Genomic DNA, 23,008 nt, shown 5'->3' with positions numbered 1-23,008 from the left:
TACGTGTCGACAGTTTCTGCCTCAATCTAACTCTAGGAGTGAGTTCCACAGCGTCATAACTCCAAACCTTTCTCCTGCCCTCTCTTCTAAATCTCTCACATTTAAGCTCAGTTTTATTTCTCTTGTCCTAGACTCAATAACTGGTGTTTGTAAAGTGCGTTTCAGCTGGTAAACCGTCCCAAACGCTGCACAGGAGAGTTTGCACACAAGATTTGACACTGTTCCTTAGGTGACATTGGAAATGGTTGACCACAACCTTGCCCCAAGAGGTAGATTTTAATCAGAAACTTAAAGGAGCCAAGGAAGTTTTAGGGAGATAATTCTAGAGCTTGGGGCCCCAGGCAGCTGAAGGCACAGCCGCCAATCGTGGAGTGATGGGAATCGGTGGTGTGCAGGTAGCCAGAATTGGAGGAGTGCAGAGATAGGGAATGGGTGAGGCCATGGAGCGATTTAAACACAAGAATGAGAATTTTAAGATCGAGATGTTGCTTAACTAGGATTTATTATCAGTCAGCGAGAGGATGCTAGATGAATAAGACTCGTTAAAGATTTGCAGACGGGCAGCAGAGTTTTGGATGAGCTCAAGTTTATGGAGGGTGGGAAATGGAAGGCAGGCCAGGATTGGGATGGAATAGTCAGGTCTAGAGGTCACAGAGGAATGGGTGAGGGCTTCAGCAGCAGATGAGCTGAAACAGAGAGAAGTCGTCAGGCAGTTTTACGGAGATAGAAGTAGGCGGATTTGATGGAGAAAATATGAAGTCGGAACAGTTTGGTCCAGTCTCAAGGAGAGCAGGTACTGGGATGATGGGCTGAATGGCCTCTCTTCTGGAAAGTGCCATGGTTCAGAGCATCTGGTCTGTCCTGTAATTCACGGGATTTTCATTCTCCTTTCAGGCGGCTGCTGGAGAAATCACAGAGAATCGAGGCCATCATGGCATCAATGCAGGCGACTGGAGCAGAGGAACAGCAGCTCCAGGAGATTGAGGAGATGATCACAGCTCCCGAGCAACAGCAGCTGGAGACACTGAAGCACAACGTCAACATGTGAGAGGCCACAGCCGGGTCCTTGCTGCAGAGGGACAGGGCAGGGAGCATCTATCCTGGGAGAGGGCGGTGGGGTGGGCACGTGGGGAGTCTGATATTTTCACTTGGTGTGCCCACATGCTGTACCCACCCGCAGCCAAGGCAACCTGGAGTCATCCAGCTGGATGCTGCAACACCACCATGTCCACCTGCCTCCATACTCAATCTCACTTGCTGCACCAAATCCCACCACAGGTTGAAGCTCATTAGCAACAGAACCAGAGGCAACATGAGTTTTTTTACACTGATCTGCAATGTAAAGGCGGTTTAAGCAGATTCAATAGTGACATTTAAAAGGAAATTGGATTCATAACATGAGAAATTTGTAGGGCTATTGGGAAAGAGCAGACTGGCGGTGCTAATTAGATATCTGTATCAAGGAGCCAGCACAGGCAATTGGGCTGAATGGCCTCTTTCTGAGTTCAGATTAGATGAATCTCTCAGTGAGAAAGGCAGCTGGGTGCTGTACTGAGCTGCTGTTCCTGCCCTGAAATTTCAATCACAAAGCTTTCCATTGGGTTGTTTTCGTTGGAGCAGAGAAGACTGAGGGGCGACCTGATCGAGGTGGACAAGATTATGAGGGGCATGGACAGGGTGGATAGGGAGCAGCTGTTCCCCTTAGTTGAAGGGTCAGTCACGAGGGGACATAAGTTCAAGGTGAGGGGCAGGAGGTTTAGGGGGGGATGTGAGGAAAAACTTTTTTACCCAGAGGGTGGTGATGGTCTGGAATGTGCTGCCTGGGAGGGTAGTGGAGGCGGGTTGCCTCCTTAAGAGTGAAGAGGAGACAATGAAATATTAAATTGGGACCTGAAGGATGGATCCTGACTTTACCTTTGATCTTTTCCAGGTTGGATTCAAGTGAGAATCAGGTGGACGAGACAATATTTATACTGGAATCCTACATAGACTCTACTCATGTTGAGAAAGAGGTACCAAACAAACGGTGAGCTGGAGGGTCTGAGGATCAGCGTGTTGGAGACTAGCTACCTTTCCCCGGTAGTGTATGAGACTGTCTCACTGAGACAGTCACGTGAGATGCTGGGCAGCGAGTTGGTGATATGGCAGTTCACTAATGGAGAAGAGAGTTTTAAGAGCTGCCTGTGGAAATCCTAGGCCACTGTGTTTTAGCTTTTATGTTTGTCAAATTATCTTAATTTAATAAATGTCGCAGTGTCTTGAATGTGAAGCTTTCGGAGGTGTTTCCAGCCAATCAGAAACTGTTATGTAATAGAACAATGCATCTAATTTTGCACAAGTTGGTAAATGATCAGTTAAGCTCCTGCTATTCAAGTTGTGTTGAGGAAGAAGCGATGACCCGGGACAATACTGTTGCTGACTTCCCATCCACTGAAAGGTGAACCTGAACGGAATGTTTTGCCTGCAGAGTTGTCCTGGTTATGTACTGAAACCTGCCTGACACAGAATGCAGCAACTTCTCTCACACAGAACGTCGGTGGAAGGGGAGAATATCTCATCCACTTGGTAAATTAGCTGAGTTCTATAATACATGAAGAAAATACAAAGCATTTGGGGAGATGCCAGTTAACCAGGTCCAGACAACGTACCTTTCTAAACAGCCATTCATACCTTACCAGCCCCAAATTATCACAAAAGGTTATTGTGCAGCTACTGCAAGTGATTAAGAAGGCGAGTGGAATATAAAAGTAGAGAAGTTTTACCGCAGGGCCTTGGTGAGACCACATGTGGAGGACTGTGTACAGTTATGGTCTTATATGAAAACGTTATAATTGCTTTAGAAGCACCTGAGGAGGTTCATTCGACTCACCTCCTGCACTGAAGAGCGTATCTAATGAAGAAAGGCTGAACATGTTGGGCCTATAGCCATTGGAGTTTAAAAGATTGAGAGGTGATCTTATTGAAACGTAGATCCTGAAGGGATTTGATAAGGTGGATACCAGGAGGATGTTTCCACTTGGGGAGGTGGGGGGGCGATTGTGGACCTAAAACTAGGGGACACAGTTTAAAAATAAGAGGCCTCCCTTTTGAGTAAGATGGAGGATTTTTTGTCTGTGGAATTCTCTTCCCCAGAGAGCAATAGAGGCTGAGTTAGATTTTTGATAGGCGTGAGGGCTATGAGGGCAAACAGCAAAGTGGAGCTGAGACACAACCAGAGCAGGCTAGAAGGGCTGAATAGCCTGCTGCTGCTGCTCCTCCCAAGTACTTGGAGAAATAACAGGATTGTTATTATTGTTAAGCGATTGTCATGAATCTCATTCACTTGGTTTTCCAAACAGCATTTGATGAGGAGTCGTGTGTCCAAAGGGAATTAAGGAGAATGTGGTCAGAGAGATGGTGGGAAGACAGTGAGTGGCAGGGATGATCCACCAGAGGTGCAGGTGACATAAGGAAAGCAGCATTTCTTGCTCATCACTTCTGTTGCCTGGGTACCATGTTATAGCTGCTGTGCACCAGACCAGGTAGAGATTGGAAAAATTCCCTACACCATTGTTGGCGAATTTCACTCCCGATTTTCAGTTGTCAGCCCAAAAAGTGCTGGATTTATTGGATTCAGTTCCAACTGACAGGCTGGGAGTTGAGTTCACAATCTCTCCATTGTTTTATAATGCTCTCCAAAGTGCGGCCAAGCTGCACACAGCAAGATCCCACAAAAACCAATGCAGTAAAAAAAAAACGGTGATCTGTGCATTAAGTGATGTTATTTGAGGGATAAATATGGGGCTAGAACACCCCTGCCCCTCATCTTAAGACTGACGAGGAATGTTTTCATACACCTAAGAATGCAGATGGAACCATCGTTTAACATCTCAGCCTAGAATCTAGGATTCCTTATGCCCAGAACCCACTCCCATTCCTGGGGTGGGTGTGGTCCTACCAGGAGAGACTGAGTAGAGCAGGCCCGTGTGTGTGTCAGCTGTGGCTCAGTTGGTATCACTCTTGCCTCAAGTCACAAAATTATGGATCCACGTCCCATCCTGGACTTCAGCACTAAAATCTAGGCCGTCACTACTGAGGGAGTGCTGCACTGTTGGAGGCTGTCATTCCGATGAGGTTTAAACTGAGGCCCCATCTGCCCTCTCAAGTGGGCCTTAAGTTCCAATAAAACTATTTCAAAAGAACAGGTAAGTTATCCCTGGTGCCCTGGCCAATATTTATCCTTCATTCAGCATCACAGAAAACAGATTATTTGGTCATTAACACATTGCTGTTTGTGGGAGCTTGCTGTGCATATATTGGCTGCCTCATTTTCTGCATTACAACAGTGACTACAACAAAATTCTTGGTGGACTTACCAAGGTAGATGCTGAGAGGCTGTTTCCCCTGCTTGGACAGTCATTTAGGACTGGGGATGAGAAATGTCTTCATTCAGGTGGAGATTTGCTATCCTAAGGTGGAGTATATTCGAGGCTGAGCTCGACAGGTTTTTTGAGGGGGGATAGGGCAGGAAGGTACAGCTGAGGTAGTATTGAATGGCAGAGCAGACCTAAGAAGCAGTCGGGCCTACTGCTGTTTGTTCTTGTTTCAGAATGATTACAACATAACAGGAGGCCATTCAGCCTCACTAGTCCCAAGCCCTGCAGGTATTTCCTATTCAGGTGCTTATCCAATCTTCTTTCAAAGGTCACAATTGAATCTACCACCAAAAAACTCAGGCGGTGCATTCCAGTTCCTAACCACTTACTGTGCAGGAAAGCTTTTTATATTCTTACTCTTTCAGCGCGGTACTGGAGTATTTGCCTGGCTTATGTGCTGAAGACTGAGGGGGTGGTAGAGGAAGGAACCCTCACAACATTTAAGAAGTATTTAGATGAGCACTTGAAACGTAGCACACAGGGCTACGGGCCAAGTGCAGGAAAATGGGATTGGAATAGAGAGGTGCTTGCTGGGCAGCATGGACATGATGGGCGGAAAGGCCTGTTTCTGTGCTGTATAACTCCATCACTCTATGAGTAGTGGTATTCCTTGGGGGAAGCAAGAATTCCATCTCTGCAGTAATCATGTTCCTATTTCTTCCCCCATCCTGGTTATCAAGTTATCCAATACTGGACTAGTAATCCAGAGGCCTGGGGCTAATAGCCTGGGACATGGGTTCAAATCCCAATTAATAAATCTGGAATACAAAGCTAGTAATGGCAGCTGTCTTCAATTGTTGTAAAACAAAGCTGGTTCACTCATCCTTCAGAAAAGGAAATCTGCCCCCCTACAGTTTCCTACACGTGACTCCAGACCACAGCATTGTCCTCTGAAATAGCCTCGCATTCAGTGTAAGGGTAATTTGGGCATCAAATGCTGGCCTCATCAGAGACACCAACAGACAAATAAAAAAGCCCACAGTTTTCAGAGGTACGTCACTCAGTGGTAAATACTTCCACCAGTTTACTGATGGAATACGGAGCTCAAACTCAGACTGAACCCACCTTTCTGTTTCTTTATTACCTCAGTCTTTCACAGTTTGTCTTACTGCTAAAATAATCTACGTTGGCAGAAAGTCAGTGTTGCTGAAATAAGAGTACCACCCAGTTCCTGGTTTCCTCATCCTTTAATTGCAACAGGATTGATACAGACTGAGATTCAGCGCGAGTTCTGTTCAGCGAATACCAAAAACTCTCCTTCCCTACAGCCACATCTTCACCTCTTTTGGTCTGTCCTGAATCCCAGAGGGCAGTGAAACTTTCAACTCTGGATCCAATGGTCTGCGACAGACACCAAGCATCACCCCAGGTGGTAGAATGTAGGTTATTGACTGAACAGTAACTCAAGAAGAGAACGACATTAAACGGATGAACATCAAGGTATCCGCAAGTAACAGGCACAAGAATCTTAACCCTCACTAGTAGAGTCCTGCCACAGAGGATAGTCTTTGGAATTATTTTTATAAACATGTTAAGTTTTTTTCATGATATATTTACAAAATAGCTGCAACTGAAAATAGATCATTTGCTTTCTCTGTACAGAATATTCATTTATAATTATTTAAAAAAGGGAAGATTCAAGAGTGATAAAATATATTGGAGGTTACATTTAAAAAGTGACAACACTCCCGCTATGTCTAGAATTCCCTATTGTGTCCAGAACTCTCCCCAAACTCCATCCAGGATTGTTCCTGGTGTTTGTGGTGCTTAAAATCTGGGTCACCCCTTCAGCAATCTTCCCATGATCCAGCCCCCCCAAAGACTGGCAGTAAGAGAAGGTTCATTCTTCTGATTTACTCCCTTCCCCTCAAGTGGGGTGACCAACATTGGATGGCTCCTCATGTCTCATTTGAGTGTGGGGGAGACAGTGACTGTCAATTAGGCCCCTGAAGATCTCAGTTAAGTTCCTTTTTGCAGTTTACAAATGGTTCTTCACAAACATCCAAAAGTTCAAAGCTGCCTGTTGGCCTTTCTGGGCCCACACTCTTTGTAGCTCTGGGGTTTTATTAATGCTGCTCATCTCCAAACTCAAGTCCACAACAGTGTTTTAAGGTTCATCTCACCCGATCAATTTTTTCTTTTATTCTTTTCTCCCTCGTGTTTATCTAGCTTTTCCTTATGCTATTCCCCTCAACCACTCCTTATGGTATGGCCTGTTCCTGTGCTGTAGGTTCTACATAATTCATCTTTGGTTCACCACAAAACCTCACTCAGGACTGAAACGCACCTTTGGTTTAAACATGGAGCAGCTGACTCACAGTCACTTCCCCTAATCTTCATACCTTTCTCCTCTGACCATAATCGCAGATAATAACATGCCAGTGTAGGCACTGTCAATTCAGACATGTCGATACAGGGACCTCCATGCATACAGACAGTGCCACTGTGAGACTGAATGTCATCAGATCTTTCACTGTGAGCTGTTCTTTGCATGGGGCAGGTATATAATGGTGGGGAGGGGACAAGTTCAGATCCTCAGCTCCAGGGAGCCAGCATTTGCCATATCACCAACATCAACAGATTGTCAATTGTCTGCTGTTTTTAGCAGAAGGTTTACTCTAGGATTCAGGCCCAAGCACATCTCTGTATTGCAAGGGGCAGAAGATTAGTGCCCAGTGCTCCTGTGCTTTTATGTCACCTGGTGAGTAGAAAAACTACTGACCAATACTGAGGCAACACTCTCCTGCTAGCAGGAGTGCAGCCCCATGGAGGAATCACTCTCCAACCAGCTGACTCAACCCTGGATTCATACTCATGGTTTACACGAGTTTTCAAAGTGGAGTGCATTCCTGCTCTGACTCTCCTTTCTTGCTCATTATTGGTTGGTGTTTTAGTCTAAGGAGATGATATCCAATCCGTGGCTGGGGCCAGGGCCGGGGCCAGCTCCACCTACACTACTCCCACTGTTCAGGGCTGCAGCCCCGAGGTGACTGTGCTGACTGTCCCTCAGTCCATTGCTGGAGATGATGCTGCTACTCCTGCCGGCTGTCCCGTGCACTCCGCTTGTGGAGCTGACAGCAGGCTCGAGGAAATGTGGTGAGGAAGTGAACTGGAAGAAGTGGCTGAGTGAGGAGCGCATGGCATCCTGGTCGTCGGAGGAGCTGCTGATAATGGAACTGTAATGCTGCAGGGGAAACACAACATATAGGAACTGAAACACTCAATGACCAGATACAGTAACCAACACATCCCCCACCCTGCAACACAGAGGACTTCACACCATCTCCCCCTCAAATTTACTGCTTCCCCAGAACAAAACACAGACTCTTCGCCCTCCATCCGTCTACAGCTTTAAAAACCTCAACTTTCTAATGAGACAGTGTAGAGGGAGCTTTACTCTGTATCTAACCCCGTGCTGTACCTGTCCTGGGAGTGTTTGATGGGGACAGTGTAGAGGGAGCTTTACTCTGTATCTAACCCCGTGCTGTACCTGTCCTGGGAGTGTTTGATGGGGACAGTGTAGAGGGAGCTTTACTCTGTATCTAACCCTGTGCTGTACCTGTCCTGGGAGTGTTTGATGGGGACAGTGTAGAGGGAGCTTTACTCTATATCTAACCCCGTGCTGTACCTGCCCTGGGAGTGTTTGATGGGGACAGTGTAGAGGGAGCTTTACTCTGTATCTAACCCCGTGCTGTCCCAGTCCTGGGAGTGTTTGATGGGGATGGTGTAGAGGGAGCTTTACTCTGTATCTACCCTGTGTTCCTAAGCTGGAGTAACTACTGGAAACATACAATAAGTTACTGACATGAAAAGACGTATTAAACTGAGCAGCCTTTCCAAAACAATTGCGATGTCCTGTGCATTGCAATACAAACATTCCTCACCCTCTTGAGGCCAAATGATCTGGAGAGAAAAAGAACCAGAATAAAAAACCCACAGCCAATTAAGGGGAAATGAAAGATTACTCGATCCACTAGATGTCTGAAACAGGTCCAGCTTTGAGGAGAGTCAGTGTACACACCATGAGCAGAGCCGCCTATCCCCAACATCCAGTGTTCCCTGGGAAAGGCAGAACTGTCCAAGTCCAACCTACTTCAGCTCTTTCTCCTAAGTAAGAGTCCTCTTCTCCCTAATGTACACTCTATCGTTCACTCCATTACTCTACAAACATCAGTTAAATTAGTCCCGTGTCTGCACTTTTCTGGAGATTGAACTGCTAGTCGAGACTAACGGGTAAGAGAGGTACCAGTCTGATCAATCCCAGCAAGGAGCAAACAACAGGGACATCATAATTCAATACGGACCACCGATTATACTGACCTGACTGTCCGCTTGCAGGAAAGAAAATAAATCTAAACCTGTGAAAGAAACAGACAAAACAGTCAAATGCTGAAAAATACCCACGTGCAGAGCCTCAGTCATATTCACCCCATTGTCCAATTCAGTAACAGCACAAAAAAAACCAGACAAATTACAAACAATCAGCCACATCACAGTCAGAGAACGGGGAGGTGCAGGGTCTGGGAGAGACTGGACACACCGGGGAGCTGCAGGGTCTGGGAGAGACTGGACACACCGGGGAGCTGCAGGGACTGGGAGAGACTGGACACACCGGGGAGGTGCAGGGTCTGGGAGAGACTGGACACACCGGGGAGCTGCAGGGTCTGGGAGAGACTGGACACACCAGGGAGCTGCAGGGACTGGGAGAGACTGGACACACCGAGGAGCTGCAGGGTCTGGGAGCGACTGGACACACCGGCGAGCTGCAGGGTCTGGGAGAGACTGGACACACCGGGGAGCCGCAGGGTCTGGGAGAGACTGGACACACCGGGGAGCTGCAGGGTCTGGGAGAGACTGGACACACCGGGGAGCTGCAGGGTCTGGGAGAGACTGGACACACCGGGGAGCTGCAGGGTCTGGGAGAGACTGGAAACACCGGGGAGCTGCAGGGTCTGGGAGAGACTGGACACACCGGGGAGCTGCAGGGTCTGTGCAGACTGGACACACCGGGGAGCTGCAGGGTCTGGGAGAGACCGGACACACCGGGGAGCTGCAGGGCCTGGGAGAGACTGGACACACCGGGGAGCTGCAGGGTCTGTGCAGACTGGACACACCGGGGAGCTGCAGGGTCTGGGAGAGACCGGACAAGCTGGGGAATTTCAAGCCAGCATTGCAGCTGTATAAACACAGGAGGGGGGGGGGGGGGGAGTGGAAAATGAAAGAAGTCAGGGGGAGATAGAGGGGCAGATTTGGAGGCAAATCTCAGAGAAGCATAAAAATAATAGGGTAATAATAATAGGGGATTTCAACTTCCCCAGTATTAACTGGGATAGTCTTAGTGTGAAAGGCTTAGAGGGTGCGGAATTGTTAAAGTGTATCCAGGAGAGCTTTTCGAGCCAGCGTGTAGAAAGTCCTACAAGAGAAGGGGGGATACTGGACCTAATGTTGGGGAGTGAAGCTGGGCAAATGGTAGAGGTGTCAGTGGCGGAGCATTTTGGGGTTAGTCACCATAACAGATTTAAACTAGTTATGGAAAAGGACAAAGATGGACCGGAAATAAAGGTCCTGATTTGGGGCAAGTCCAATTTCAATATAAGACAAGGCAGGATCTGGCCAAAGTGGACTGGGAGCAGCTACTTGTGGGAAAGTCTACATCAGAGCAGTCGGAGTCATTCAAAAAGGAAATAGAGAGAGCTCAGGGCCAACATGTTCCCGGGATTTTGGCAAATTGGATCCAACATTGGCTTAGTGGCAGGAGGTAGAGGATGATGGTGGAAGGTTGTTGTTTTTGTGATTGGTGGTGACGTGTAGTGTACCGCAAGGATCGGGCTGGGACCCTCGCTGTTTGGAGTGTACGTGAATGATCCAGATGTGAATATAGGAGGTATGATCAGTAAGTTCGCAAATGACACGAGAATTGGTGGTGCCGGAAATAGTGAGGAGGAAAGCCTTAGATTACAGGACAATACAGATGGGCTTGTAAGATGGGCAGAGCAGCAAATGGAATTTAATCCTGAGAAGGGTGAGGTGATGCATTTTGGGAGGACTAACACGGCAAGGGAATACACAATGAATGATAGGGCCCTATGAAGTACAGAGGATCAGAGGGACCTTGGTGTACATGTCCATAGATCCCTGAAGGCAGCAGCACAGATAGATAAGGTGGTTAAGAAGGAAAATGGGACACTTGCCTTTATTAGCTGAGGCATAAAGTATAAGAGCAGGGAGGTTATGTTGGAGCTGTATAAAACACTAGTTAGGCCACAGCTGGAGTGCTGTGTGCAGTTCTGGTCGCCACACTATAGGGAGGATGTGATTGCACTGGAGAGGGTGCAGAGGAGATTCACCAGGATGTTGCCTGGGCTGGAGCGTTTCAGCTATGAAGAGAGACTAGAAAGGCTGGGGTTGTTTTCCTTAGAGCAGAGAAGGCTGAGGGGGGGACCTTATAGAGGTGTACAAGATTGTGAGGGGCATAGATAGGGTAGACAGGAAGAAACTTTTCCCTTAGCAGCGATGTCAATAACCAGGGGGTATAGATTTAAGGTAAGGGGCAGGAGGTTTAGAGGGGATTTGAGGAAACATTTTTTTCACCCAGAGGGTGGTCAGAATCTGGAACACACTGTCTGAGGGGGTGGTAGAGACAGGAACCCTCACAACATTTATGGTGTATTTAGATGAGCACTTGAAACAGCACAGCACACAGGGCTACGGTCCGAGTGCTGGAACATGGGATTAGAACAGATAGGGGCTTGATGGCCAGCATGGACATGATGGGCTGAAGGGCCTGTTTGTGCACTGTATAACTCTATGACTTACCTTGAATGTCGGAAGGCAGCGGGGGCATGTGGTAGGAAAAATGGTATTCCGGAATGGAGAGAGACGAGAGGTAATCGGAAGGAAGTGCACTGCCAGCAGCAGTTTGAAACATTGGGGGCAGCTGGGGAAGGTTCAGCTGGTGAAGGTTCAGCAATCTGTTGGGAGTTTGACATTAAAAACAAATTAGACTTTCATAGAATCAATTACAGCAGAACGGCAGGGTTGGGGGGGAACTGAGAGACCCTGATACTGGGGTAGTGTGTGTGTGTGTGTGACCCTGATACTGGGGTAGTGTGTGTGTGTGACCCTGATACTGGGGTAGTGTGTGTGTGTGTGACCCTGATACTGGGGTAGTGTGTGTGTGTGTGACCCTGATACTGGGGTTGTGTCTGTGTGTGTGTGACCCTGATACTGGGGTAGTGTGTGTGTGTGTGTGTGACCCTGATACTGGGGTAGTGTCTGTGTGTGACCCTGATACTGGGGTAGTGTGTGTGTGTGTGACCCTGATACTGGGGTAGTGTGTGTGTGTGACCCTGATACTGGGGTAGTGTGTGTGTGTGTGTGACCCTGATACTGGGGTAGTGTGTGTGTGTGTGACCCTGATACTGGGGTAGTGTGTGTGTGTGTGTGACCCTGATACTGGGGTTGTGTGTGTGTGTGTGTGACCCTGATACTGGGATAGTGTGTGTGTGTGTGTGACCCTGATACTGGGGTAGTGTGTGTGTGTGTGTGACCCTGATACTGGGGTAGTGTGTGTGTGTGTGACCCTGATACTGGGGTAGTGTGTGTGTGTGTGACCCTGATACTGGGGTAGTGTGTGTGTGTGTGTGACCCTGATACTGGGGTAGTGTGTGTGTGTGACCCTGATACTGGGGTAGTGTGTGTGTGTGTGTGACCCTGATACTGGGGTAGTGTGTGTGTGTGTGTGTGACCCTGATACTGGGGTAGTGTGTGTGTGTGTGTGACCCTGATACTGGGGTAGTGTGTGTGTGTGTGTGTGACCCTGATACTGGGGTAGTGTGTGTGTGTGTGACCCTGATACTGGGGTAGTGTGTGTGTGTGTGACCCTGATACTGGGGTAGTGTGTGTGTGTGTGACCCTGATACTGGGGTAGTGTGTGTGTGTGTGTGACCCTGATACTGGGGTAGTGTGTGTGTGTGTGTGACCCTGATACTGGGGTAGTGTGTGTGTGTGTGTGACCCTGATACTGGGGTAGTGTGTGTGTGTGTGACCCTGATACTGGGGTAGTGTGTGTGTGTGTGTGTGACCCTGATACTGGGGTAGTGTGTGTGTGTGACCCTGATACTGGGGTAGTGTGTGTGTGTGTGACCCTGATACTGGGGTAGTGTCTGTGTGTGTGTGTGACCCTGATACTGGGGTAGTGTGTGTGTGTGACCCTGATACTGGGGTAGTGTGTGTGTGTGTGTGTGTGACCCTGATACTGGGGTAGTGTGTGTGTGTGTGACCCTGATACTGGGGTAGTGTCTGTGTGTGTGTGTGACCCTGATACTGGGGTAGTGTGTGTGTGTGACCCTGATACTGGGGTAGTGTGTGTGTGTGTGTGTGTGACCCTGATACTGGGGTAGTGTGTGTGTGAGAAAGACCCTGATACTAGGATAGTGTGTGTGTGTGAAAGAGACCCTGATACTGGGATAGTGTGTGTGTGTGTGAGAGAGACCCTAATACTGGGGTAGTTTGTGTGTGTGAAAGAGACCCTGATACCGGGATGGGGGTGTGTGTGTGAGAGAGACCCTGATACTGGGATGGGGGTGTGTGTGTGTGTGTGTGTGTGTGAGAGAGAGACCCCCTGATACTGGGGTAGTGTGTGTGTGTGAGAGAGACCCTGATACTGGGGTGGGGAGGTGTTTGTGTGTGTGTGTGAGAGAGAGACCCTGATACTGGGGTGGGGAGGTGTGTGTGTGTGTGTGTGTGTGTGTGTGAGAGAGAGAGAGACCCTGATACTGGGGTGGGGGTGTTGTGTGTGTGTGTGTGTGTATGAGAGAGAGAGACCCTGATACTGGGGTGGGGAGGTGTGTGTGTGTGTGTGTGTGTGTGAGAGAGACCCTGATACTGGGGTGGGGAGGTGTGTGTGTGTGTGTGAGAGAGACCCTGATACTGGGGTGGGGGTGTTGTGTGTGTGTGTGTGTGTGTGTGAGAGAGAGAGAGATCCTGATACTGGGGAGGGGGTGTGTGTGTGAGAGAGAGAGAGACCCTGATACTGGTGTGTGTGTGTCTGTGCGTGAGAGATTCTAATACTGGGGTACTGTCTTTTCCCGCCTGTCATTAGTCTACGTATTGACTCCTGTACCTGTGTGTGGTGGTTGCGAGGGGACAGTGATCGGCTCAGCTGTGCAGCCCTCATGGGTCAAATAACCAGTTCATACTTATTGCCAAGGCACCAGGGGGTCTCTCTCTCACACACACACACCCCCACCCCAGTATCAGGGGGTCTCTCTCTCACACACACCTGGAGAAACCTGGTGGCCCTGGCATGTAGTCTCAACATCTTCAGAAGGCTTGTTAGTCATCTGAGAAACTGTTGGAGAAACACACAAGGCCCAAAACAAAATATGAATTACTTTGAAAATGAACTTACTGCTTATTGACAGAGGACAGGTTTGTGGGAGTCACAACTCGGCACTGTCTCTTCACTGGGGCCTCCTCCTCATCTGATGAGCTGTCTAATGTTAGGTCAATCACCTCTACATTCCGGCTGCTTTGGGAGCAGTATTTCCCTTGTGTGGACGACTCCTTATACATTGTGCTGGCTGGACACATGAAAAACATCACGTCAGTATCACCGGATTGTAATATACGATAAACATCACTGTCGGTATCGCCCGATTGTAATACACGATAAACATCACTGTCAGCGTCGCCCGATTGTAATACACGATAAACATCACTGTCAGTGTCGCCGGATTGTAATACACAATAAACATCACTGTCAGTATCGCCGGATTGTAATACACGATAAACATCACTGTCAGTATCGCCGGATTGTAATACACGATAAACATCACTGTCAGTATCACCGGATTGTAATACACGATAAACATCACTGTCGGTATCGCCGGATTGTAATACACAATAAACATCACCGTCAGCATCGCCAGATTGTAATACACGATAAACATCACTGTCAGCATCGCCGGATTGTAATACACGATAAACATCACTGTCAGTATCACCGGATTGTAATACACGATAAACATCACTGTCAGTGTCGCCCGATTGTAATACACGATAAACATCACTGTCAGTGTCGCCCGATTGTAATACACGATAAACATCACTGTCAGCATCACCGGATTGTAATACACAATAAACATCACTGTCAGTATCACCGGATTGTAATACACAATAAACATCACCGTCAGCATCGCCGGATTTCTCTCTGGGGAATAGAGACGAACCCTCCCCCAAACTCCCACAGCCCAAACGACCACTCTTCATGTGTGAACAAAGACAACATTGCGTGTAATCAGGAGACTTCACAGTCATACCCAGTACTGTCCTCACTCAACATCCACAAGTATATAAATGCTCGAGCTGTCTGCAGCTGCCCACCTCCCGCTCTGCTCCCTTGACTTCTGCCCCCCCGCCTCCCCATTTACCGTCGCTGTTGCTGTAAGAAGACCAGTAGGGTTCTTGCTTTACTCTCTTTGGTTGCATTGGGCTCCAGGAACCATCCTCCTTAAACAAGATCTCATCACAGTGGGTGCAGGAGTTGAGAATTTCCATAAAGAGTCTGTAGGTGAAGAGAGAGTAAACGATACTGAAACCACAGGGTGAGATAGAGGGGAGGGGAGGGGAGGGGCGGTGGGGGTGGGAGAGTGAATGCGAGGGGGCGGCAGGGTGGGGTGGGCCGTTGGGTTCAGGAGAGGGAAGAAAGCAACTGGGGGAGGGCGGGTGACCAAAGGAGGGGAAGACACGACCGGGAACGTGGTTGGGGGCTGGGACTAGGGGAAGGGATTGGGGAGGGGTGAACCGGGAAACAGACAGGCCCCGTCTCTCGCAACAGACACAGGCGCCCCGTCTCTCGCAACAGACACAGGCGCCCCGTCTCTCGCAACAGACACAGGCGCCCCGTCTCTCGCAACAGACACAGGCGCCCCGTCTCTCGCAACAGACACAGGCGCCCCGTCTCTCGCAACAGACACAGGCGCCCCGTCTCTCGCAACAGACACAGGCGCCCCGTCTCTCGCAACAGACACAGGCGCCCCGTCTCTCGCAACAGACACAGGCGCCCCGTCTCTCGCAACAGACACAGGCGCCCCGTCTCTCGCAACAGACACAGGCGCCCCGTCTCTCGCAACAGACACAGGCGCCCCGTCTCTCGCAACAGACACAGGCGCCCCGTCTCTCGCAACAGACACAGGCGCCCCGTCTCTCGCAACAGACACAGGCGCCCCGTCTCTCGCAACAGACACAGACGCCCCGTCTCTCGCAACAGACACAGGCGCCCCGTCTCTCGCAACAGACACAGGCGCCCCGTCTCTCGCAACAGACACAGGCGCCCCGTCTCTCGCAACAGACACAGGCGCCCCGTCTCTCGCAACAGACACAGGCGCCCCGTCTCTCGCAACAGACACAGGCGCCCCGTCTCTCGCAACAGACACAGGCGCCCCGTCTCTCGCAACAGACACAGGCGCCCCGTCTCTCGCAACAGACACAGGCGCCCCGTCTCTCGCAACAGACACAGGCGCCCCATCCCCGTCTCTCACAACAGACACAGACATCCCGTACCCGTCAATGATCAGGTTCTCATAAGGTGCTTTCTTGTCACACACAGGGCAAACCCACGTGGCTTTCTTTTCATTCATTTGTAGGTAGAGAGTTGCATCAAAGCACTGCAGGTGTGTGCAGGTCATAGCACGGCATGGCACTGATAGTCTCATCTTTCCCAACTGTACAAACAAATGAGATTATTAGTCTGATTCACACAAAATGTTTCTCCTCAGATCCTAAATCAGATCCTATTGCTCCTCTGGGCAACAAATGTACCCTAATCCTCATCTGGTATGTTGGTGTCCGTATCTCACCCCAATATTCAGTGCTGTGTGTCAGCTGCTGAGCTGTGAACAGAAAGAAACTACCTTTAGCAGTAAGGTGCCGCTAAGTTCTCCAAGAAAATGTGTTTTGGACGGCCCCCTTTATACAGCTAACTATCTGTAAATTCCTTCATTTCACAGCAAGTAGTTCACTGTGACTGAAACCAGTCATACTGTGTTACAAACAAACACTCACTCTCATTCCAGTCGTTAAAAACACCAACTCAAAAATCAGAGACAACATTTGCATTTGTCAGTCACAAACAAACATTTGAAAGAAAGATGACCAGAGACACCTGTGCCCACCAGCACTCATCCCATCCTCACTCACCCTGTCCTGTGAAACAGTACTAACTTGTTCCTTACACTCCCCAAACACTGCTAATTCCAACTGCAGCGAGGGGAAAGAAACTCACAAATTTGAGGAAAGGGATGATGATTTATCCAGTTCCAAAGGCAGATACACCTGAACTGTCCCCTCCCATTGCAGCGCGTCTAAATCGGACCAAAAACCTCCATCTCCACCCCCAGGCTGATGTCTGTCAAGGCATGTTATGTTATCCCACTTTACCCATGCTCAATGCACAGACAAATCTTTATCCATTTCCTTGTTAAATTGTAACACGTTCCACTCACTTGTTAAGAGATTCCAGGCCTTTGTGTGGTTTATATGTTTACGCTGCAGATTTATCTCAGGCTCATTAAATTTGGCCATTCCATGACCCAGTTTATCAATTCCCTTAAACCACTCAATAATGGCACCTCTAATCTGCTTCTTTCCCAGTGCAGACATCCCAAATTCCTTTAGTTTCTCCTCACTGCCCAACGCCCATGAGGTTGGTGGAGATGGAAAGACTGCACTTTTCTTTTTAATTACAGGATAAACGATTTGAACAATTATAAAATCGGTACAGCACGATTTGTGTATGAAATGGGCTCTCCAGCTGTTCTGGAATAGTAAATGTAAAAGTACTCACGGGGCAGATGAGTGACACACGTAAGCTCGTGGTGGCAATCTCACTGTCAGGGTCTGCTGTCAGCTTCTCTTTAACTGGAATAATGACAAAGAAATACCAGTGCAGTCCAAATATAGATACCACTCCAAACATTCTGTATTGGCAGGTAACAACTCTTACAGGTGGGTCACCTTCCAGTATCTCGCCCCATGTGTTAGCACAGACAGTAAGTGCTGAGAAACCAGTGAGGATCTTGTAGGTAAGCTCAATATTCACCTGCATGTATTTCACAGAAGGTTGTTACTGATGAAATAAATATCAGGAATAGGAATCCTGGCTGCTTTCTCCCCTCACTCAGGCCAGGGCACTCTGTAGTACTGCTTACCATCTGAAGGCACTGCACACGATTTACTCGGGTTGAAGTCGAACAGGAAGCTGTGGTCTGTGACGACATTCAGGAACCTCTCTCTTACCCCTGGCACCGGATCTTCACTAGCACCACCCACAGGACCTCCATGGGGTCCCCAGAGCATGAACAGAACCAGAGTCCCTACCCGACTATGGAAATTAAATCACCACTCAGGTAAAAACACAGCATGAAATAGTAACATCAAACAGTTTAAGACAGAAATCAAAATGGATTTGGTATCCGGGAGACTGGTCACCCCCCCTGCTCCCTGTGGGGAAGCAACATCTAACAGACAGGCCAGAAACGATCACACTGATCAGTCCCACAAACAGATTCTTTCTACTGGTTTCCTCTCAAGTCCCATCCCAATTCAGCCCACACTCTCCAGCCAGTGAGAGTCACTGTGTTCCAGTGGTTGAGTCTCCCCCTGCCACAACCCCAGGAGGTCAGCAGCTCAGCGTGCGGTTTAAATACATGTCACCATGCAGCAGCAGGGCCTCCTTACAGACCTGAGAAAGTCACGGCTGCTCACAGATGTTTGCTGAGGCACAGCTCAATCCAGTGTCTGTGACACTGAGCGTTGACCAATTTGGGACTATGGAAGGCACTGAAACTGGGCCCCAGGGTACTCACCCCATGTTCACATAGCAGGGATCACTAGCAACCTGGAACAGGAACCCCATATTCCCCATCCCCAGCCCAGGGGATACTCAGATTAATGGCTGATCCTCACTGATAACTCCAGCAAACAACAAACTGTGGACAATCCAGGACAGGGGATGGGATGTTCCTGGCCTGTGGCTCAGTACCACACTGATCACCTTGTGATCCCAGAGCCATTTGGAAATCGATGTTTCCTTCCGGGATTTCAGTCAGGGAAAATATTCCTCACAGGAGGGGAACCAGCGTTATCCCAAGTACATTGGTAATTTTTGGAAGGGCTGTTTTGAGAGCAGCACTGAAGTAGACGGCATTGCAGCTGGGTGCAGTGGGGCCCCTTTCCACCCCCACCCAGCCCTGCGGAGTTCCCACCCATCGCACTTACTCAGAGCTCGTGAGTGGTCCGGGTTCCGGATCCCCTTGGCTCGCAGTCTTTGCAGTAGTGTTGCTGACGTTAGCTGTTTGACCAGGTACACAGAAACCGAGTAATTCTGTTCAATAAAACAAAAACAAAATAGAGAAAAATCATCACCGGGGAGCCACAGAGCCTTCGTAGAGCTGGAGGGGAAAACAGTCTGCAGACTTTAGTGTGATGTCAGGCTGTAGCCTGGGGAACTCACCCTGCCATACTCAGACGACCAGTTAATGGTGATCATGTTAGGGATGGTTGCCGTGAGCTTGATGAGTGAAGTGACGTTGATTGGGAGACTGGGTCGCTTCGGCTCGACTCCATTTTTAGTGGGTGGGAGATATCCCTGGAAAGAGACAGGCAACTGAACACAAGGTTTCCAGGAAAACAAAACCACCAAAAAGGCTAATCCCCTGTGCAGAGATCAGCCTGACCAGAAGCCTTCGCGATAATTAAATGCATACTTCACTGTCCAGAAATTCATCACAAATTGCCCTTCGACAACTTCACCCAGCCCTTGCAACAATGGCTCAGTGAGTTCATCCACTGATTAGAGAACAGGGAGATAGATCCCATGCTGTATCCTGCTCTCTGCTGTATTAAACCCACTGAACTTCCCAGGGATTGTCACAGAAGCAGAGCTCTCCTGGAAGGTAAAAAGATTCGACTGTGAACAGATAGAGAATTTATCAACCATCTAATCAGGTTGCTCCTTGTTACTGCCCACAGAGTCAGGATTTGCTGTTTTCTAATCTGAAAGTTATCAAAGAAACAAGTAAAGCGTCACATGAAGTGCAACAAAATGAAATATTTTTGTCTCGTTTTAGCTTAGCAGAGTTCCTAGTAAATCTGACAAAAGCCATAAAGAAGCCGGTTTTTCTCGTGAAGAGATTGCTTCGGGAGGATGTGTTTAGTTCTGGCCTATGAGGACCATGGCGCTGCCTGGGAGGTGGTGGCTTAGCGGCGTTGTCACTGCACTAGTATTCTAGAGACCTAGGGTAATGCTCTGAGGACCTGGGTTCAAATCCCACCACGGCAGACGGTGAAATCCAAATTCGATAAAATATCTGGAATTAAAAGTCTGATGGTGACCATGAAACTATTGTCAATTGTTGTAAAAACCCATCTGGTTCACTAATGTCCTTTAGGGAGGGAAATCTGCTGTTTTTACCTGCTCTGGCCTACGTGTGACTCCAGGCCCACAGCAATGTGGTTGACTCTTAAGGGGTGGGTGGTGCAATAAATGCTGACTTAGCCAGTGACACCCACCTCCCAGGGACAAATAGTATAAAAAAAATTAAACAAGTCACTGCGACTATTCAAAGGAGAATCGAAAGAGGCTGAATTTCGTTGGAGCAGAGAAGACTGAGGGGGCGACCTGATCGAGGTGGACAAGATTATGAGGGGCATGGACAGGGAGCAGCTGTTCCCCTTAGGTGAAGGATCAGTCACAAGGGGACAGAAGTTCAAGGTGAGGGGCAGGAGGTTTAAGGGGGGGGGGTGTGAGGAAAAACTTTTTTACCCAGAGGGTGGTGAGGGTCTGGAATGCGCTGCCTGGGAGGGTGGTGGAGGCGGGTTGCCTCACATCCTTTAAAAAGTACCTGGATGAGCACTTGGCACGTCATAACATTCAAGGCTATGGGGCCAAGTGCTGGTCAATGGGATTAGATAGGTAGGTCAGGTGTTTCTCACGTGTCGGTGCAGACTCGATGGGCCAAAGGGCCTCTTCTGCACTGTGAGATTCTGAATTGAGGACATTGGAGAAATAGAATAGACTGCTTAACTCAAGCAGCTGAAAGGATCACAAGAAGATACTGCGTAGACTGTCAATCGTTCCAAGCTGTTTCTTTTCAAACAACACAAGCAGCTTCACACACATACCTGAACTCACATTGACAGAAAATTCAAACTTACCCCATTGAGACTGGGGGGGGTGGTTTGGGGTCAGGAGTCTAGGAGAGAGTTTGGGATGGGTGAAATCTAGACAGTAGGGAGAAGAGTACAGCCCAGGCAGCAGGTCAAGGAAGAGACAGCGGCAGAAGTTTCTGGAACACTTACCGGTAAAGGGCAGAGTTTCCCATTGACTTTCACGAATAAATTAGGAGGGAAATAATCCTCCTGAGGGCAGCTAGTCTCACACAAGCAGAACCTGCAGAAAGATACCCAGTCGTATTACAACAAGTACAGCAACTCTCCAAACAACATCCCACCCAACACCAGGGCTGGGAGGAGAAAACATGGGTCCCCGTGTATTGCCCGTTCCTGGCCACTTCACCACTAACCCCCCTCCTCCCCCCAACACCCCCTCACCTTTAACCACTAACCCCCCTCCTCACCTTTAACCATTAACCCCCCTCCTCACCTTTAACCACTAACCCCCTACCCCCTCCTCCAACACTCCCCTCCTCCCCCTCCAACACTCCCCTCCCCCTCCTCCCCCTCCAACACCCCCCTCACCTTTAGCCACTAACCCCCCTCCAACACTCCCCTCCTCCCCCCTCCAACACTCCCCTCCTCCCCCCTCCAACACTCCCCTCCTCCCCCCTCCAACACTCCCCTCCTCCCCCCTCCAACACTCCCCTCCTCCCCCCCAACACTCCCCTCCTCCCCCCTCCAACACTCCCCTCCTCCCCCCTCCAACACTCCCCCCTCCAACACTCCCCTCCTCCCCCCTCCAACACTCCCCTCCTCCCCCCTCCAACACTCCCCTCCTCCCCCCTCCAACACTCCCCTCCTCCCCCCTCCAACACTCCCCTCCTCCCCCTCCAACACTCCCCTCCTCCCCCTCCAACACTCCCCTCCTCCCCCCTCCAACACTCCCCTCCTCCCTCCTCCAACACCCCCCTCCTCCCCCCTCCAACACCCCCCTCCTCCCCCTCCAACACCCCCTCCTCCCCCTCCAACACCCCCTCCTCCCCCTCCAACACCCCCCTCTTCCCCCTCCAACACCCCCCTCTTCCCCCTCCAACACTCCCCTCCTCCCCCCTCCAACACTCCCCTCACCTTTAACCACTAACCCCCCCTCCTCCCCCAACACCCCATCCTCCCCCTCCAACACCCCCCTCCTCACCCTCCAACACCCCCTCCTCCCCCCCCAACAACCCCCCCACACACGCGCACCTCCACCCCCACACACACACAGACACGCACCCCCACACACACACCCCACCCACACCACACCACCCCCTCCAGTTCCTCTTTCATTCATGGTCATCCAAATAATATGCCCCAATACTGTACTTTGTACACTCAATGACAATCATATTTAGCATCGAGTTCACTGTAAAAGTCGCACCTCCCATTTTTACAAACACCCACCCCGTAATTTACTAATGACATAAAGAAGTGACAATGAATTGGATGGAACTCCCTCCAACAGTCCCTCCTCAACTCACAGGAAGTGTCTCACCCCCTCTCACCAGCTCCTTCCTAATCCATACCCGAAGCAGGCCAGATCAGCTCTGGGCACGTCCGGCTGGCATCCAATTCACAGGGGCCACTGGCGCTGCTACCTCATTTCTGCACAGATACACCGAGATGTTCATCAGCAGAGGGGCTAACGCACTGAGAATGGGAACACTCACACCGCACTGCCAAGTCTTTTTTATTCATTCATGGGATGTGAATGTCACTGGCAATTACTGCCCATCCCAAATTGCCCTTGTGAAGGTGGGGGTGAGCCGCCTTCTTGAACCGTTGCAGTCCATGTGTTGTAGGTACACCCACAGCGCTGTTAGGGAGGGAATTCCAGGATTTTGTCCGTGTGGTGTAGGTACACCCACAGTGCAGTTAGGGACGGAGTTCCAGGATTTTGACCCAACGACAGTGAAAGAATGGCCGATATATTTCCAAGTCAGGATGGTGAGTGGCTCGGAGGGGAAGTTAATGAAGAATTCCCTGGGAACAGTACACTCTTACCTCAGCTGCACCTGTACTGTGTGATCACCTTTCGCTCCAAGTAACAAGTCCCTGAAAATGAAATCAATTGTTCGATCAGAGTGAGTAGTTTTCTTCAAGCTGCCCTGCAAGTTAAAACCTATGCTGCTCCATAGGGCTTAGTGTGTAAATGCAACATCCAGATGCACAGTTGCCACGTTTCTCCTTGGTATGGAATGGTTAAAGCACAGGAGGCCATTCGGTCCTGTGTGTTATCCCTTGATAGCCAGTTGGTAAAGGAAGAAACCAGAGCCAGTCTTTACTTAGAACAGATTTGTTCACAGATGGAAACATTACAGGTCTATATCTCCTGACTGTCCTCTAGTATGTCAGTGTTTCTTCATATGTACTCG

At 49.4% G+C, this 23,008-nt stretch overlaps 2 protein-coding genes across 2 annotated transcripts in view; one reads left to right on the top strand and one right to left on the bottom strand.

The window, feature by feature from the left end:
* polr3c (polymerase (RNA) III (DNA directed) polypeptide C) overlaps positions 1-2,263 on the top strand; it is a 29,844-nt gene extending 27,581 nt beyond the window's left edge. The window contains exons 14-15 of the mRNA XM_078534081.1: positions 895-1,044; positions 1,931-2,263. Coding sequence (XP_078390207.1) covers positions 895-1,044; positions 1,931-2,030 — 250 coding nt within the window. The 3' untranslated portion in view covers positions 2,031-2,263. The remainder of the gene's footprint in view (positions 1-894; positions 1,045-1,930) is intronic.
* A 3,320-nt stretch (positions 2,264-5,583) lies between these two features.
* Positions 5,584-23,008, bottom strand: part of LOC144672204 (E3 SUMO-protein ligase PIAS3-like) — a 17,892-nt gene continuing 467 nt past the window's right edge. Inside the window, exons 2-12 of the mRNA XM_078534022.1 lie at positions 22,638-22,688; positions 20,778-20,868; positions 18,931-19,065; positions 18,696-18,801; positions 17,263-17,336; positions 15,981-16,141; positions 14,849-14,982; positions 13,828-13,999; positions 11,232-11,386; positions 8,736-8,773; positions 5,584-7,599 (exon numbers count right to left, since the gene is read on the bottom strand). Of these exons, the coding sequence (XP_078390148.1) occupies positions 7,306-7,599; positions 8,736-8,773; positions 11,232-11,386; positions 13,828-13,999; positions 14,849-14,982; positions 15,981-16,141; positions 17,263-17,336; positions 18,696-18,801; positions 18,931-19,065; positions 20,778-20,868; positions 22,638-22,688 (1,411 nt within the window). The 3' untranslated portion in view covers positions 5,584-7,305. The remainder of the gene's footprint in view (positions 7,600-8,735; positions 8,774-11,231; positions 11,387-13,827; positions 14,000-14,848; positions 14,983-15,980; positions 16,142-17,262; positions 17,337-18,695; positions 18,802-18,930; positions 19,066-20,777; positions 20,869-22,637; positions 22,689-23,008) is intronic.

This window comes from Cetorhinus maximus, chromosome 36 (genome assembly GCF_964194155.1).
Source record: "Cetorhinus maximus chromosome 36, sCetMax3.hap1.1, whole genome shotgun sequence".
NCBI classification, from domain to species: Eukaryota; Metazoa; Chordata; class Chondrichthyes; order Lamniformes; family Cetorhinidae; genus Cetorhinus; species Cetorhinus maximus.
This window is presented reverse-complemented; position numbering and strand designations above follow the sequence as displayed.